The 17,750-nt window shown below is 44.0% G+C and overlaps 1 protein-coding gene across 4 annotated transcripts in view; it reads right to left on the bottom strand.

The window, feature by feature from the left end:
* Positions 1-17,750, bottom strand: part of Ide (insulin degrading enzyme) — a 97,064-nt gene that overhangs the window by 17,546 nt on the left and 61,768 nt on the right. For 3 of the 4 annotated variants that reach the window (XM_057778072.1, XM_057778075.1, XM_057778076.1), the window contains exons 12-17: positions 14,538-14,640; positions 11,073-11,195; positions 8,453-8,535; positions 5,183-5,327; positions 2,529-2,639; positions 1,456-1,576 (exon numbers count right to left, since the gene is read on the bottom strand). In XM_057778072.1, coding sequence (XP_057634055.1) covers positions 1,456-1,576; positions 2,529-2,639; positions 5,183-5,327; positions 8,453-8,535; positions 11,073-11,195; positions 14,538-14,640 — 686 coding nt within the window. Of the gene's footprint in view, positions 1-1,455; positions 1,577-2,528; positions 2,640-4,556; positions 4,702-5,182; positions 5,328-8,452; positions 8,536-11,072; positions 11,196-14,537; positions 14,641-17,750 lie in introns of all 4 variants that reach the window. The other variant, XM_057778074.1, reaches the window with a different exon arrangement.

The following is a 17,750-nucleotide window of genomic DNA, read 5'->3' as shown; positions in this document are numbered from 1 at the left end:
CCTTGTTGTGAATTTTTTGAGACACAGTCTTACTATGTAGCCCTGGCTGGTCTAGAACTTGCTATGTAGACCAGGCTGGCCTTGAACTCACCAGGATCTCTCTGCGCCAGTGTGCTGGGATTAAGGTATGTGCCATCAATCCTGGCCTTGGATTTCAGTTTTTACAAGAATGTCCTCTTTCTCTCCAGTATCTAATCTATAGTCCTGTATTACAACTAGCGACCATGTGTCCTTACGCTGGAGACAGTTCCTCAGAACTCCTTTGTTTATCTAGTGTCTTCTCACGATCAAATTACATTTATACACTAGCAGGGAGACGCACTGCAGAGGCAGTGTGCATCCAAGTGCATGAGGGGGTATGCCATGCTACTGGATATGTGATCTGAAGTTACCTGGCTAAGGTGGTGTCTACCAGGGTTTTCATTATGCACTGTTTTATTTTTAGGTAATAACGGAGTGGCTTGTGTATGTTCAGCAAGCAATTTGGAAGTGCCCACTTCCAAAGCCTATCACAGTCAAATTTTCCCATTAGAATTAATTTGTTTGGGGGGACAGTTTAAGACTATATAAATACAGCTTTCTCTCAAATTCTTAAATTAAAATTTTATTGCATTAACTTTTATTTGTTTGTCTGTTTATCTGTTGTTTGTTTTTACGGCAGTCTAGCGCGGAGAGCAGCAGCACGATGCGGTGGTGTCGGGTCGGAGGACAACACACAGCGTCAGTTCTCTCTTCCCGCCACATGAGCACCGGGGATCCAACCAGTCATCAGCATGCTGCGGGCACCTCTACCTGTTGAGCAGTCTCACTAGCTGGATTTCTCTCAGAGTTTTACTAATTTAAGCATCTGTGGGTGGACACTGCCTGTGACAATTGTTATACCATGTCCCAGCAGTAATTTTCCTGCTTCTCACATTCCTTGTACATGTCCTGGTCCTTCCTTAGGAACTAATTAAATTAATTAAATACCTATGATGGGTCAGGCATTTTATACATGTTATTTTTCAACATAAAAGTATAAGCTACTGCCTTGTTTTAAAGGTCTCTCTCTCTCTCTCTCTCTCTCTCTCTCTCTCTCTCTCTCTCTCTCTCTCTCTCACACACACACACACACACACACACCTGAAGTTGTTTCTTATCTTGAGTAACTGAGTTCTAAGTCGCTTGAGTAACATGGCCCACCCCCACTGTGCTGCCTAGGGGACCCCTTCTCTAGTTTGCTGGCCTAACACTTACCATCCCATCTTTATTGAAATGATTTTTCTACTCAATGCTTCCCAGCTCTAGTCCCTGATCCACAGACCCTTATAACCGATCACTGTTTAACCTACAGACAGAGCTGGCTGTGAGGCAGTTGGTTCACTGGACCGTACTAAGTTCTGAGGTTCTTGCTGCCTAGCCCTCAGAAATGCAATGACTAGAATCAGGGTAGAGAATTAGGCAGGAGAGTCTCACCGTCGAGGGCTTCTTTCAACTCATCTTTAGTCCAGGCCACTTCAGTCATCAGCAAGCGGAGGTAGTACATGGCGTGCTGGTGAGGCTGTTCAGCCCGGAAGTTGTTAAGAGAGCGCATATACTAGGGAAGGGAAACATGGGTTCATTGATTTTCAAAGTCAATTAAAAAAATCAGCTACAATCCAAGTTCTTCTACATAAATTATGTGTAACTGGCATGCAAGGGTATTTACTTTGTTCTCTTCTACATTATTAGGCACAGTAACTAAAACCCTTCTCTGGTTCTTACACGAAAGGGCAGACATATTCACTTATTCATTGCCAGGCTGCATCTTCACCTCTGGCATGTGACGTGTATCTAAATGCCTTCTCTATGGGACATCTTGCACGCCTCAGAAAGTAATTCCCAGGGATCCTTGGATACCGCACACCTCCAAGGTCTTCGTAAGCAAGTAACTGAGAAGTAGTTATTGGACACTCAATTGAAAACTGAGTTTATCCAGTCCTGGGCCAAACATGGCATGGATTTCAGTGGAAGACAAATAAGCCCTAAAGGCTGCACTATAAAGTAAGAAAGCTCTTCCGGTAGGCAGCCTCCAGCTACCCGAGCAGGCATGTGTCTAAAATGAAGGCTGGGGTAAGAAGCCTCTCACTTCCGCTGGAGCGTCCCCAGAGTTAATCCCGCAACTCTAGTAGGTTCTGAAGCTGACAGAGTCAGGTGTATACCACAGGGCTCAGCTTCCTAAGGGGAATCCAGCAAAGACGATGACTCAGAACTATAAATGCTTTTGGTCCCCAATCCTCTATCCATTATAAGCAATTTTAAAAAAATTTATTTATTGATTATATATACAGTGTTCTCCCTGCGTGTATGCCTGCAGGCCAGAAGAGGGCACCAGATCTTGTTACAGATGGTTGTGAGCCACCATGTGGTTGCTGGGAATTGAACTCAGATCCTCTGGAAGAGCTGCAAGTGCTCTTAACCTCTGAGTCATCTCTCCAGTCCAGCAATTTTTATAACATGACAACACAACTGGATTAATAAAAATTATAGAAACATGTTATAAGACTTACCGCCTCTTTTATAATTTCAAATCTTTTTTTATCAATCTCAAAAGTGGCCATTTTTTCAGTAATCTTCTTTAGCAAAATTGGCTGTTTGTCATTGTAACCTTTCACTGAGAGCTACAGAAAGAGTTGAAGGTATTAGTAATATAAGCTTAACGTAACACTGGTCATCTTCATATTAAACAATACCCTGTCCCAAATAAAGTCAACAGGAGGTAAAGTCAACAGGCATCACCTGATGCCGAACTACAGTAACTCCTACCACCCTGGGACATTCATGTTCTCACTGTATCAAATTTAATTACAGAACGTGTCTTCAGTTTTTATCTTCTTTTTGGTGTTGGAGACTGAACTCCAGGTCCATGCTAAGTATACGCTCTACCATGGAGTGACACCCAAAGCTCCTAAATTTTATATTAAGAAAAATTCTGATGAATAGTAGAAGTAATACTTTTTAAAAAATTGTTATGTATACAGTGTTCTGTCTGCATGTATGCCTGCATGCCAGATCTCATTATAGATGGTTCATGAGCCACCATGTGGTGGTTGGGAATTGAACCCAGGACTTTTGGAAGAACAGCTGTGCTCCTAATCTCTAAGCTATCTTTCCAGCCCCAAAATTATGAATTTGGTAAGAAGGCAAAAATCAGAGGGGATTGTTACCTATCTGTTGGACACATTCCAAAACTGTTTAGAAATATTTAAATAACCATCTCTGGTTGGATGTCACTAGGAGGCCAGGCAGCCCCAATGTCTGAGGCCAGTTTGGTTTACTCTGCCAGTCCCAGGCTACCCAGGAACACACAGTAAGACCCTGTCTCAGCTACCTGCCTCTCCTAGGGAAAACAGTCACCTCTGGAAAAAGATCAGGCGGTCCTAATGTTGTATTTCATAGCCTGATGCTGCTTGTTCAGTGTCATCTGACAAGGACCCACAACCTTAATTACCCTCTATTTTATAAGTTCTGCTGATGTTCTAAATGCCAATGGCAAACAAATCTGTAGGGAAAATAAGAGTGTATGCACTATGAGGTTTTCGCCTTAGAATGATTTACTTTAACAGTCTCTCAAAGCCTTGCATTCAAGAAAGCAAGGAAGGGGAAAGGGTGTGGTTATGTTTCTATGTGCAGTACCTGGAACAACACAGGAGAACTGCACAGAGAACTATCATGTGAGGAATGACAGGCAAGAACCACAGCTGGAACAAAAGTCCTTGGCCACAGAAAGCACTTTGTGTACCATGTGAAGCACAACAACCATCGGAAGCCTGCTTTACCACAGATAAACACCACTCGTAAGAAACAAAATGGACTATTACTTTAATACTTGTGGCTACTTTTGATCTTTGAGCCTCAATGTGCAGAATATGAAAATGGTTAGACTATACGTATTCTTATACATTGAACAACAGCTACCCAAAAAATAATGTTGAAAAAAAGAAAAAGAAATGAAAATTTAAAACCTTTTGTTTTAAGATTTGGGACATGTGCTCACCTCAGTTTTTACTAAACACATTCTTTCAAGATCAGTGAGAATAAATGTGTGTCATTAAATGGATGTTAATTCACAACTGAGATATCATCAAGGGCAGGATATAAGAATAACATATGTAAAACAGTTAATGAAACATGCCACAAAATAAAGTGCCAGGCAGATCTGAACACAGGATCTTTCTACTACTGTCCATAGAAATAAAAGATGCTTATGTAATCCAAGCACCACAATAACAACAAATAGCCTTTCCTTATAAATAGAAAGGGACTCAAACACACTGGGAGAAACAAATGCTTTTAGGATTAGTATGTTAAACATTTCAAACAGAACATGCACATATATGTAGCACACAGACATGTTCACAAGATGCACTAAGTTGTCCCAGTCACTTGTTAGTGGGCTAACACTAATTTGAAACTTTCAGTCATTTAAAAGGTGCAGGAAAAAAACCCATCAACCTTCCTGGTTAAAGATGCAGATGTTAATAATTTCCCACGCTCTAACAGTGTGGTGCCTTTTCTTGGGCTTGCATTTTACTTACAAGAATTGCATTCATCCCTGATGCAATGGCATAGCTCAAACCTGACAGACGTGCTGCATATGTATACTCTTTTAAATCATCCTTCAATAACCTGATAAACAGGTATGTCATGTTGCAATGGAGAGGATCAGCATAAATGTAGCGACTAACAAAAAGAAAAACAAAAGAAATGCTTTGATACCTCAGACGGCGGCATGACAATGAGGAAACGTGACCGAAGAGTATGGATATGCAGCCTCGTGACCTGACTTCTGAGGAAACAGGATGTGCAGCCTCACATGTTTACAAAGAGATGATGTCATTCTGTCTTTCTGAAGCGCAAGAGTTCAGATACAGAATGGGTGAGAGCTAAACCTTGGGCGGGCACAATTTTGTTTGAGGAGAAAAATATGGCATTCTGATGAAAGATGGTTAAAAAAAATCAAGGAAACTGCATACAATGAATGGTACACAGTGGAATGTTAGAATAAAAGCTAACTTAAAAATTAAATAAAGAGAAAATGTGATAAACCATAAAGTTTTTTTTTGTTTTTGTTTTTTTCAAAGAAAGTCACACCCACAATTCCAAATGCTTCCATCCAATCAATGTAAACGCTGAGAGTGGAAGGCCGAGCATGGGTACTTACATACATCCCATAGATGGTATTTTGGAGGTCATAGCTCAGGCCCGCTAGCTCTGCTGCATATGCATACTCGTTGAGTGAGTCTTTGAGGAGCTCAAGGTACAAATAGGCCATGTTACAGTGCAAGGGGTCCACATAAGCAAAAGGGCTGGAAGAGAACGCGGACAGTGAAAGAGCGGTTTGTCACTTCCCGGGTGCTGGGCCTTGGACAGCAAGTATCAGTTTCTATCATTTCCTGAGGGCATGGCTGAATTCTTGAACAGGTTCCTTTTTGCCATGAGGAGAAAAGGGTCTAAGAAGAGAAAAGCTATATGCGTGCACTGGTGACGGTGAGGAGAACTGATTACCTCAGATGGTGTAGGGCAGTGATCCCAACCTTCCTAACACTATCACCCTTTAGCACAGTTCCTCATGTTGTGGTGACCCCCAACCATCAAATTATTTCGTTGCTACGTCATAATTGCAATTTTACTACTGTTATGAATTGTGATGTAGATATCTGATATGCAGGATATCTGATACGTGAGCCCTGTGGAAGGGTCGTGACCCACAGGTTGAGAACGGCTACCTGACCAGCTGGAAAGGAAAGGAAGGTGAGAAGAAGAAAAGGTTAAAGAGCATGGCCGTCCTTCAGCCACCGGGAGGAGACAGGGCTGGTGAGTCGATACAGCATCTCTTCTCTCTCCAAGCAAGCTATACTAGTAAAGTTCAGAAATATGAAGCTGGGAAACCTGTGTGCTCTAACCATATGGTCTTAAAAGAGAAAGATTGGAAAGAATTGTGAAAATATTAGCTTACCCGTAATCAACAGAACTAGAGTACTATCAAAACATTAATAAAGTTTACCACACAACTAACTGCAGCTAGGATTAGAAAAAAATTACAGTATGAAAATATGTACGTGAGAGTGTATGAAAAGAGAAGAGACCATGTAGCAGTCAAAGAGAACGTTCACCTCCCAGTCAGGAAGCTATTTTCCCCAGGGCACCTGGGTTGGTAGCACCAGAGTTTGGGATTCAAACTAAAGTTAAATGACCTGCTCGGTTGCCTATACAACACTGCTCAGCTCTGTCAGCACCAAGGAAAGAGCCAGGCATTCAGCAGCCTGAGTCACTACAAGCTCGCTATAGTGCTCTCTGGGCACAGAGCGCACATGAGGAGGAATCGGGAGAAAATCCCCGAGTGCTCAGGGTTCACGGCTGAGCTGGAGTAAGCTTAAGTCTGATGCGCCAGGTGGTGGTCGGGTTATGGGATGAAAAGCAGTAAATAAGGAGAACGGAGGAGGGCAGGGAGGGAAAATTACTCCATGGTGATAACGGGGCCCACGGACCTGCACCCAGAGCAAGCAGGGAAGCAAGTCTTGGGGCAATCTGGCAGATGGACAGGAGGACTTTCCTTACTACTGCTCACTACTGCTCCAGACCAAGGACTGTGCTTTCTGCCTTACCTGGAAGCAAAGGAAAGGTTTGACTCTCCTGTAGTAGTGACTGTACTGCACTACACATAATGGGCTGAGGGCAATGCTAAATATTTTATCCAAGCTAATAATAAATCAAAAATACAGAGAAAACACTTAGACACTTGGAAAATTAAAATCAAACAGAAAAATCTAAATGGAGGCTGCCACTCAATTCTCTCTTTTAGGCAATGAGCAGCTTTAAATTTAAGCCCCTTCCCCCCCCCCCCTCTCTCTCACACACACACACACACACCATCCACACCCACACCACACCACACCACACCCAGGGAGGTGGGTGTGGTGAAAGAGAAAGAGACTGAGCGAGCCAGCTCATCAAAAGGAAAGTGAGGCCATGACAAAGTCAAGGCAACATCTTTGGCGACTGGAGCGTTGTCAGGTGGGGCTGAAAGTCAGTAGTGGCAGGACTGGTGGCCCAATGCCCTCCGACTCGAGCTTAGAAAAGAATCACAAATGTCCTAAAACACCACATCACACAACTATGTGTGCAGGGCACTGGAGTAGGCCAAAAAATATACTTTTAAGAGACATGATTCCACTGAAATATGCAAATTCTGGCTCAAATATATTATATTGTATTCAGATACTATACACCTTCATATGGTTTACTGGGTCTTTAAAATTGTGTTTTAAGTATACATAATGTAATGTATAGATAAAGTATACATAATCTAATCCTATTTCTGGAAAGGTAAAAAAGACACACACAACATACTCATACAGTTTCTCTCTCTCTCTCTCTCTCTCTCTCTCTCTCGCTCTCCCCCCCCCCCCCCCCTTAAAATAAGGTTTCTCTGTGTAGCCCTGGCTGCCCTGGAACTCACTCTGTAGACCAGGCTCACAGAGATCGGCCTGACTTTGCCTCCCGAGTGCTGGGATTAAAGGGATGTGCCACCTTCGCCCAATGATAAATTCACTTTTGATGAGAACACTGGCTTAAAAAATATAATATTATAGTATATGTCAGGCTTAGTAGTGAACATCTGTAATCCCAACACTAAGGCTAAGGCAGAACAGCTATACTGTGTGCTACTTTACATTATTCTAGAGCACTCTAAGACTTAGCAGTTAAAGCTACTAAGGTTTAACCATGAAATGCGCATGTGTCTGAGGGTCAGAGATGTGGAAACTGCAGTCTAGAGGCCCTGGTGCAAGGTCTGTGAGGAGGTGAGGATCAAGGTGCTCTCTGGGCTTTGCTCTTCTGAGGGGAAACTAGACCTTGAAGGACAACTCTGCAATTGTTAGGAGGCTCCATGCATGGACCTCTCTAAAAGACAAACACTGTTATGTGAGGTATGGTTTTGAGATTTTATGTCAAAAAACCCAAATCCCACCTCCCTTCTCTTTGTGGGTGTGTATAATACATTCATGTGTACATTTACACACACAAACGTGTATTTATTTATGCATACATCCCTGGGCACACACACACACACGTATTTATTTATTCATACACATATGTCTCTGGGAAAGTTTCAGGAATTGAAAAAATGAACAAAAACATTTCAAATATTAATTTTTCCTAAATGAACCTTCTGGATAAATCTATAGCTTGTCCAGATTCCCAAATCCCGAAGGCTAAGAAGACTCTCCCAATAAGAGCTACCATAAAATATTCAGCTAAGGGGAACACTCATTAATGCAAGGAAGAATTAACTTTGATTTTCAGCACTTCTTAGCAACCTTTTTTTGTATAGGAGAAATCTATTCTTATTATCTCAAGAACAGATGCTTAAGAAGAGAACACTCAACAAAAACATAATTGTTGATTTCCTAAGTTGGATTTAACTACATACCTGAAAAACTCAAAGTTGAGACAAGCTTTTGGCAAGAAAAATTTATCATCTTGCTTGAACCACAGCTTACTCATGGCTGTATCCTGTGACAGAGAAACAGTTTCATTAGGGAAACAGAGGTACATTTCATAAAAGTATCTGCTCAAAATACTCTTCAAATTGAGGAGCAAAGGACATTATTCTGAAGGATGCTGCTGTCTCACAATCTTGAAGCACCCAGGTTAGCAAGCAGAACAGAGAAAAGATTGCCAGTTCTTGTGGCAGAGAAGCCAGCTCTCTATGTCCCTTGAATGGGGAGATGAGAGCGTGGTGGAGGAGACATCAGTACCAACTGTTCTGGCATAATCTTTCTGGACACTGGGTGCCCAAGAGGCACAGGACATCTTTTGAATAGATGTGACAGCCAGCCCAGCCTCTAGGTGATCCACAACCCTGTTGACTGGGATTCACACCCATGTATAGTACAAGTTAGCCTGCCTAACTGATAGGAAACCACAGACTCAATGGTACTCTATCCCCAAGATTCAACTGTAAGACTTTGGCTCCCATGGGAACTGGAGAGATGGCTCAGAGGTTAAAAGCACTTACTGCTCTTCCTGAGGTCCTGAGTTCAATTCCCAGCAACCACATGGTGGCTCACAACCATCTGTAATGAGATCTGGTGCTCTCTTCTGTAGAGTAGGCATATATGCAGACAGAACACTATACATAATAAATAAAAATCTTTTAAAAAGACTTTGGCTCCGACAGTGTAAGATCTTGGCCATTACAGTTCCCTTTCAGTCAATCATCTGGGGACAGCCAGCTGCCATGTCAAACAACTCTACTGAGTTGAGAAGTCTACATGCTGAAGACCTAAGGTCTATTAACAACCACAAAATCGAGCGTAGGGGAGAATTCTCCAGCCCTATTTTAGCCTTCCAAGGAGCAAAGTCCTAGAAGAAACCTCAAACATACTCAACTATAACCTCATTATAGAACCTGAGCCAGAACTACTGATCCCTGTCATTTAGACCCCTGGCCCTCAGAAAATGTATCTTGTGGTTTTATCTGATTTTTAAAAAGATATTTGTGGTTTTGAAGCTGGTAAGTTTTAGAACAATTTGTTATGCTGCAGTAAAAAGCATACCAAGATAAACAATCTAATAACAACTTATTTCATTTATTCTATACCAAGAATGCTCTCAAGTGTTCATTTTAAACCTTGAAACTGTTTAAATTACAAACAATTTAATGTGCGCAGCACTTTACTCTGACAAAACATTTAAAACAGTTCGGCCAGGCATAGGGGCATGACTGCAATGCCAGAATCTGGAATGCTAGGGAAGAGTGAGGAGGCTAGTCTTAGCTACATCAGGTGCAAGGCTAGCCTGAGCTACAACAGCAAATCCCTATCTAAAACATAGGGCCTAAAGACATAGCTTAGTGGTAGAGTTTTTGCCTAGCATATGCAATGTCCTGGGTTCAAGCCCCAGCACTGTACAAACAAACAAATAAAGCGATTATAGTGCAATGGTAGAACGTGTGCTTAACTTGAGCACAGCTCTGTGTTAGCCTCTGACCCCTCCACCCAGAAAGAGGCAGGTAATAAAACCAGTTCTCCTTTTCTTGATCATAATCATTAAAGTCACCTTAAGCCGGGCGGTGGTGGCACCCGCCTTTAATCCCAGCACTCGGGAGGCAGAGGCAGGCAGATCTTTGTGAGTTCGAGACCAGCCTGGTCTACAGAGCTAGTCCCAGGACAGGCTCCAAAGCCACAGAGAAACCCTGTCTCGGAAGAAAAAAAAAAAAAAAAAACAAAAAAAAAACAAGTCACCTTAAAGGAAAAACAGATATCTCATTAATAACCTATTAAGATAAACTAAATCTCATGCTCCTAAACAATGACTCTTGTCTTACCAACTTCATCTGGGTATTATTAGGTCACGGTAAGATAAAAACAATGGAAGGCAGTGTCTACTATCATGGGTTTTAGTGTGCAAGTTTAGAACCAAGAATATACTGCAACTTTTTACACACTTTATCCATGGAGTGAAATAATGACATGAAAAGAACAATTCTGAAAAAGGAGGGGAGCCCTGCCAGTCACCCTTCCCTGACTTGTAACTCTAGGAGCTCCATGTAGTCAATTAGGTTTCGGGACTTCCCTCAAACAGGCTTTCGACCTGACCCTGCATCAAGTGACACAGAGCCATTTCTCTACCGATCTTTACTGGGTAGAAAGGGGACCTTTCAATAGACTTACCATCCAGAAGAGCCCTGACTTTTCTCCTACAACAAAGCAATCCCAAATTCTATGTTATTCAGTAGCTTTGTTTGCTGCTGTATTTTTAACTATACAGTATTTCTTGTATTCTTTTACAGCATTTCTGTCACCTCATAGGAATGACAAATTCTAAATGAACAAAGTACCAAATGTAAGAACTGACCTCTCTATTTCTCCATTTAATAGGTCTGCTGACCTATTAAATAAAACCACTGGCTATATGATATGCTAGTACATGCCTACAGCACAAGAAATTCAGGGGTGAAGGCAAGAGAATCACTTGAGCCCCAAAAGTTAGGTACCATAAGAAGAAAGCCCCATCATAAACAAACAAACACAGACTCAGCACGTTACCTTAATAAGAGCAGGGTACGGTGTCGCATCTTTCTCCAACGACAAAATCTCAAAATTTGTAGGGATAAACTCATTCTTTGTTGGAAGTTTAAATTTCCCATTCAGTTCAGCATTTTGCCACTTCTAGATGAATAATAAAACACACATACACACAAAAGCAATTATGAATATAACCCGAGTTAAAAATACCGTCTTTGGCTGGGCGGTGGTGGCACACGCCTTTAATCCCAGCACTCAGGAGGCAGAGGCAGGCGGATCTCTGGGAGTTCGAGGCCAGCCTGGTCTACAAGAGCTAGTTCCGGGACAGGCACCAAAGCTACAGAGAAACCCTGTCTCGGAAAAACAAAAACAAAACAAAACAAAACAAAAAAAAGTCTTTGGGCTGAGGCTATCCCCTGGTTTGATCTTCAGCATCACACTGCAAAGCAGTGGTAAATGCTCTCTGAGCACATGGTTCTTCCATTCTGTAATCCTAGTACTCAGTAAGCAGAGGCAGAAGGATCCCCAGTGAGACACCAGGCTGACTGACTCAACAAAAAACAGTGTCCTTGCTATATGCAAACACACAGGAAGGAGCATTCTCCCGTCATAGATGAAGGGGCTACAACCAGAAGCAATGGATGCTGATAGATTTTCATGCAACTTCATTCAGCTTATCTTTCTGGTACTAAAAGAGATTTTACATTTATCTATACATTTTTTTTCTTCTTCCTGCAGCTTCTAATCAGCCAGTTAAAGAAAAATTTGAGTCTGTGGAACACAGAGAAGCTGACAGGATCATACCTGCTGTAGTTCTTTAAAAAATAAGCACCTACACAGCGACATTTAAATCCATACTTTCAATTATGCTGTTGCCTCTATCTATGGCCTGAAGGCCAGGCTAATTGGGGGCTTCTTCCACCTTGGTACTCTTATTTTTTCCCTCTTGTTTATTTTGTATTCAGCTGCACACACACCACACACTGCCTATGTGGAGATCAGAGGACAAGCTGTAGGGATCATCTTCTTCCACACACCAGGTGGATTCTGGGGACTGGATCCTAGCCATCAACTTTGGCAGCAAATGCCTTTACCCACGTAGCTCTCTCACCAGCCCACGGAGCCCTCTCACCAGCCCACGGAGCACACTCACCAGCCCAGGAGCCCTCTCACCAGCCCACGGAGCACACTCACCAGCCCAGGAGCCCTCTCACCAGCCCACGGAGCACACTCACCAGCCCAGGAGCCCTCTCACCAGTCCACGGAGAACACTCACCAGTTCACAGAGCACACTCACCAGCCCACGGAGCACACTCACCAGCCCACGGAGCACACTCACCAGTTCACAGAGCACACTCACCAGCCCACGGAGCACACTCACCAGTTCACAGAGCACACTCACCAGTTCACAGAGCACTCTCACCAGTCCACGGAGCACACTCACCAGTCCAGGAGCACTCTCACCAGCCCAGGAGCACTCTCACCAGTCCACGGAGAACACTCACCAGTCCAGGAGCACTCTCACCAGCCCAGGAGCACTCTCACCAGCCCAGGAGCACTCTCACCAGCCCAGGAGCACTCTCACCAGCCCAGGAGCACTCTCACCAGCCCATCACTTCAGGCTTCTTAAGGCCTGGCCCATTTCTTCCAGAACATGCAAACTATTAAGTAAGTCAATAATTCAAGACAAGGTTAAAACAAAGACCAGATCTAGGTCAAGAATGACACACAAACTGGTTCCAACAATGCAGTTGGACAGATCCCAGAACCCTAATTGACAACACTGCATTGGCTGGAGAGATGGGTCAGCTGTTAAAGCTCAGGCTCACAACTAAACAGGCTTTTTATTATCGAAAACCCAATGGGCTGGAGAGATGGCTCAGAGGTTAAGAGCACTGACCTCCCTTCTGGAGGTCCTGAGTTCAGTGCCCAGCAACCATATGGTGGCTCACAACCATCTGTAATGAGATCTGGTGCTCTCTTCTGGCCTGCAGGCATACATGGAGGCTAAACACTGTGTACATGATAAATAAATAAATCAAAAAAAGAAAGAAAGAAAGAAAGAAAGAAAGAAAGAAAGAAAGAAAGAAAGAAAAAACCCAAAGGGGCAAACTAGTGCCAATAATTCCGGATCCGGTCACTTGTCAGCTAGCTGACATGTCACAGCTTTGCGGACACTGCAGCTTGATTTCCGTGTTGACACATGTGGTCTTTTGGCATGGGGAGAGTAGAGATGTTGACAAGAGAGAGTATTTAAGCTGCAGCGTGTCTCCAGAAAGGCAGAGCGGAGGACAGAAAACACATAGCAAGCCATCTCACCGCTGAACTTCCAGATAAACTTGAGAAAAATTCCCCAGGGCAAGACTGTTATAGTCATAATTTGGTAAACAGAAGGTTCTTTTTGTTTTCAGGTTATTTCAGTCCCAGGACTAACTGAAAAAAGTTGAATTTTCTTCAGTTTAAGAATATGGATTTAAGCCGGGCGGTGGTGGCGCACGCCTTTAATCCCAGCACTTGGGAGGCAGAGGCAGGCGGATCTCTGTGAGTTCGAGGCCAGCCTGGTCTACAAGAGCTAGTTCCAGGACAGGCTCCAAAACCACAGAGAAACCCTGTCTCGAAAAACCAAAAAAAAAAAAAAAAAAAAAAAAAAGAATATGGATTTAGTCACATCCTTGAGGGCATCAAAGTGTCAGAGCTCCATGAAGCATCAGTGATACTTTTTTCTTACTTTATTGCTTTTTTTAGGACAGAGGTGTAAGCTCTGGCCACACCAGCCTGGACACCCGAGCTCCATCCCTGGAACTCGTGTGGAGCCAGAAGGAGAGAGCTGACCACACAACGTTGTCCTCTGACCTCCACATACATATCATGCACACACAATAAAATAAAAATGGAAAAAAATATTTCTTTTCCTGTATTGCCACTGAAATAAAAAAATCATTACTTATAAGGTTTTCTGGTACTGTTGGTAATGGACCAAAACAAGGGTCCACAGTCAACGAGAGAGAGAGAAGATTCTACTCAGCTAAGCAAAGCCTCTAACTGGAAGAATGAAGTCTAAGCACAACAGTCTGGAAATAAATCACAGTTCTTTTAGGTTGAAAAAAGAGTGACCAATAAGGGCAAAACATAATGCTAGCAAAAAGTAAAGCCGTCTGAGCCCCCGCCAGGACTGCGAGCCCCAGCCGGACTGCGGCAGCGCAGCCGGCCCTCAGCAGCTTGCCCTGTCTTCCGGTCTCTTGCCTTCCTGGTGCTGTGCAACTGTGCTCCCCACACTTGAGGGCTTAGATGCAGGAAGGCTGGGCATCTGTAGGGGCCAGAGCATGAGGCTTCATGAGAAACCTCCAGTTCCTCTGACCCTTCACAGGGCAGCAACGGTGACAGTGCCATCACTTTCCATGCTCTGGAACCTGCGTGTGAGGATCGAGGGGATCTGGGTTCCCCAGCTCCTCATAGCTCAGGCTTATTCAGATGACGTAAACCTACCTGAATCACTTCCTCTGGGATGGCTTCTTGCTTGTACTGGGTTCCATACCACTGCTCTGTGCGGTCAGTTTTCCCTTCAAATGATTTGGAAACTATTGCCACCCTAGAGACAGAGGGAGAAAACAAACAGAAGCAAGCCTGTAAACTTATGGTACAAATGTGTAGGACTCTGACTCATGAAAACATAAGAATGTATTGGGCCTAGTCCTAGCTAACCTCCTTTTGCCCTGTAAATGCCAGGACCAACAGCACAGTGGGGAAGAAAGGGTTTTTATCTCGCAGGTCACAGCAGGAACCTGGAGGCAGGAATGGGAGCAGCTGGACACACCCACATCAACATTGTCAGGAAAATGGCCCAACCACTGACTGTGAGCCAATCTGATAGAGGCATTTTTTTTTCCATTGAGGTTCCCTTTTCTCACATGACCCTAGCTTGTATCAGTCAAGTTGACAAAAATAACCACTTCGGGCCTCTTAAAACCCAAAAGACAGGCAACACATGCACAGGCTTCTGAGTACAGCCCATTATGCTCTGGGAATCACCCATTGTTTCTAGTGAGAAAGGTTACATAGGAAGAGTCTGTTAGGTATGCTATTGACTCATTTAAAAGAACAGCTAGGGGAAAACAGAACGAAGAACAGGGACGTGGGACCTCTTTGTAATCCCAGCTGAGGTGGGGACGTCCTGAGTTGGAGGTTAGCCTGAACTACATAATTAGACCCATGTCTCAAGAAAAACAGCAGCAACAAAACCAAAGTAGTTAAGAAATAGTCTTTACATCTAGGCAGTGGTGGCACATGCCTTTAATCCCAGCACTAGCCTTTAATCCCAGCACTCAGGAGGCGGGAGGGCAGGGTGGGGGTTGTCTCTGTGAGTTCAAGGCCAGCTTGGTCTACAGAGTTCCAGAACAGCCAGGGCCACACAGAGAAACCCTGTCTTGAAACAAAAACAAAAACTACTACTAATAATGAAATATCTTTACAAAAGCCTATTCCTTCTCAGCACAGCCCAGGCTCAGTGAACACTGATGGTTAAGAAAGCATGCGAGTTCATGGAGTGATCATACAGACATCAAACGTGGGCTGGAGGAGCAGCTCAGTGGGGAACACGTGCCCAGCAGCTGTGAGGCTGTGGATTCAATCCTTAGCACAGAATTAGGAGATCAGGGCCCTCCACGCCTCACAAACTCAAAGCAACCTTTACCAACTTGTTATCTTCTGTTCTGTGTTCTTTTCCTACCAGAAACTAACACCGAATTTGTCTACTCCGTGCACACTGGTCTGCCTGCTGCTAGAGGAAAGAACAGAGAGACACCCACCTTCGGAACTTAAAAAGTCTATCTTTGATGAGACACCAGAAACTAGCTAAAGGAGAACTCAAATGGGAATAGTCAAAAAGTGTGTTTTGAATGAGAAATGTCTTCCATAGTCTGAGCATCTGGATGCTTGGTCCTAGTTGGGAGCCCTGTTTGGGTATGTGTAGGAAGTGTGCCTTTCTAGACGAAGTATGTCACCGGGGATGGGTTTTGAAATATTACAAGACTAGTGCGTTTCTAATTTGCTCTCTCTGCTCCACAGGTACAGAGCAAGATGTGAGGCCTCAGTTTCTCACTCTTGCTGCCATGCCTGCTGCTTGTTGCCACAGTTCCCTGCTATGATGGGTCTCAAGCCTCTGGAATCAAATCAACTCTTCCTTCTCTAAGTTGTCTTGGCCATGGTATTTTGGCACAGCCACAGAAAAGTCACTAATACACGGGGGAAAGTTGAGGTGAAACGTCCAAAGGCAAAGACGGTTCTAAGACACACTGAGCTGAAGATGTAGGTATCATGAGACATGCTGTGAGCTGGACATCAAGCACTGAGGAATAAGGAGCTAGGAGAATGGAAGCCTTTTATCAGCAAACTTCCATAAGCCTTTCCTGGGGAGCAGCGTCAGAAACACTTCTGTCTCACCTGTCTCAACTGAAATTGTTACATTTCCACCAGCACACCAACCCCTCACAGGGACAAAGCCAGTTTTGAACCTTCTGAATTGAGGAATTCAAGCCAACTGGCTTGGCTGGGTTGGCATGAAGTCAGAGGTTCTGCTTATCCTTCCCGGTCCAACTCAAATAACCAGGTCTGTGTCAGCACTTACCTGCTCCCATCTGTCCTCAGGCATTCGGTTGGGGTTTCTGTAGGCTGCCCTCACTGCTGAATGGCTAGGGTTGCCATCAAAACAACCCTCTGCTCAATACCATTCACTTTCAGGATCTCCTTTTCTTTTTCCATTTTCATGTAGCATGTATGTGCTGTGCGTGTGGGTGTGGGTGTGCATGCACGTGGCAGTCTGAGGCTGTAGATCATCCTCAGTGTTCTTCCACTTTATTCACAGAGGCAGGGTCTCTCAATCAAACCCAGAGCTCACCAATACTGTTAGTCTCCCTAGCCTCACTGCCTGGGGACTCCCTGCCTCTGCCTTCCAAGGCTGGAACTATACATGGTCTGCCATGGCCACCTGTCACTCACATGGGTTCTAGCAAGCACTTTAACCACAAGGCCATGTTTCCAGATGCAGAAGCATGATCTCCACCCCAAACTTTCTGTTAGACTTCCCAAACAGCAATGGTCTTCTGTCCCTTATTCGCTCTACAGAAAAACTACTTGGTCTTATCAGCCTGCTTTGAGGCAGACACACCAATCAGTTCAACTCACCTATCTGCCAATCTGCCCGTCACTGACCACTACCACTTCTGGAAAATAAGCTAAATAAGAAGAAACATTCCACAAGAACACAAGAATCAGAGTTTAAGAGGACAAAGAGTTCTGTCACGATGTCCACAAGGCAATGATGGATACTGACAGATCAAGAGTCTCCCTAGGGGGCTGCAAGATAGCTCAGCAGATAGAGGAACCTGCCCCACAGGCATAACAGTGGACGGGAGAACTGACTCCAATGATGGCCTCTGACCTCCATAAGCACTCCATGGTAAGCGCACGCTCACCCACCAGTGGTGGGTGTGAGAATGGGAGGATCAGGTAGGAAGGCGGGCGGAGGAAAGATGGGGTTGAGGGAGGGAACGAGGGGTAGCCTATAACATAGAAAGGGGATGCTAATGAAGTCTATAGGTGACGAGGGAGACGCAACCTCTCCTAGCCATCTTTTGTCACTAAAAGAAGCTTTCAGTTCTGAGACTGGTTTCATCCAGTTGAGTTGTCTGAAGGGATCCCATG

Source organism: Chionomys nivalis, chromosome 8 (genome assembly GCF_950005125.1).
Source record: "Chionomys nivalis chromosome 8, mChiNiv1.1, whole genome shotgun sequence".
NCBI classification, from domain to species: Eukaryota; Metazoa; Chordata; class Mammalia; order Rodentia; family Cricetidae; genus Chionomys; species Chionomys nivalis.
This window is presented reverse-complemented; position numbering and strand designations above follow the sequence as displayed.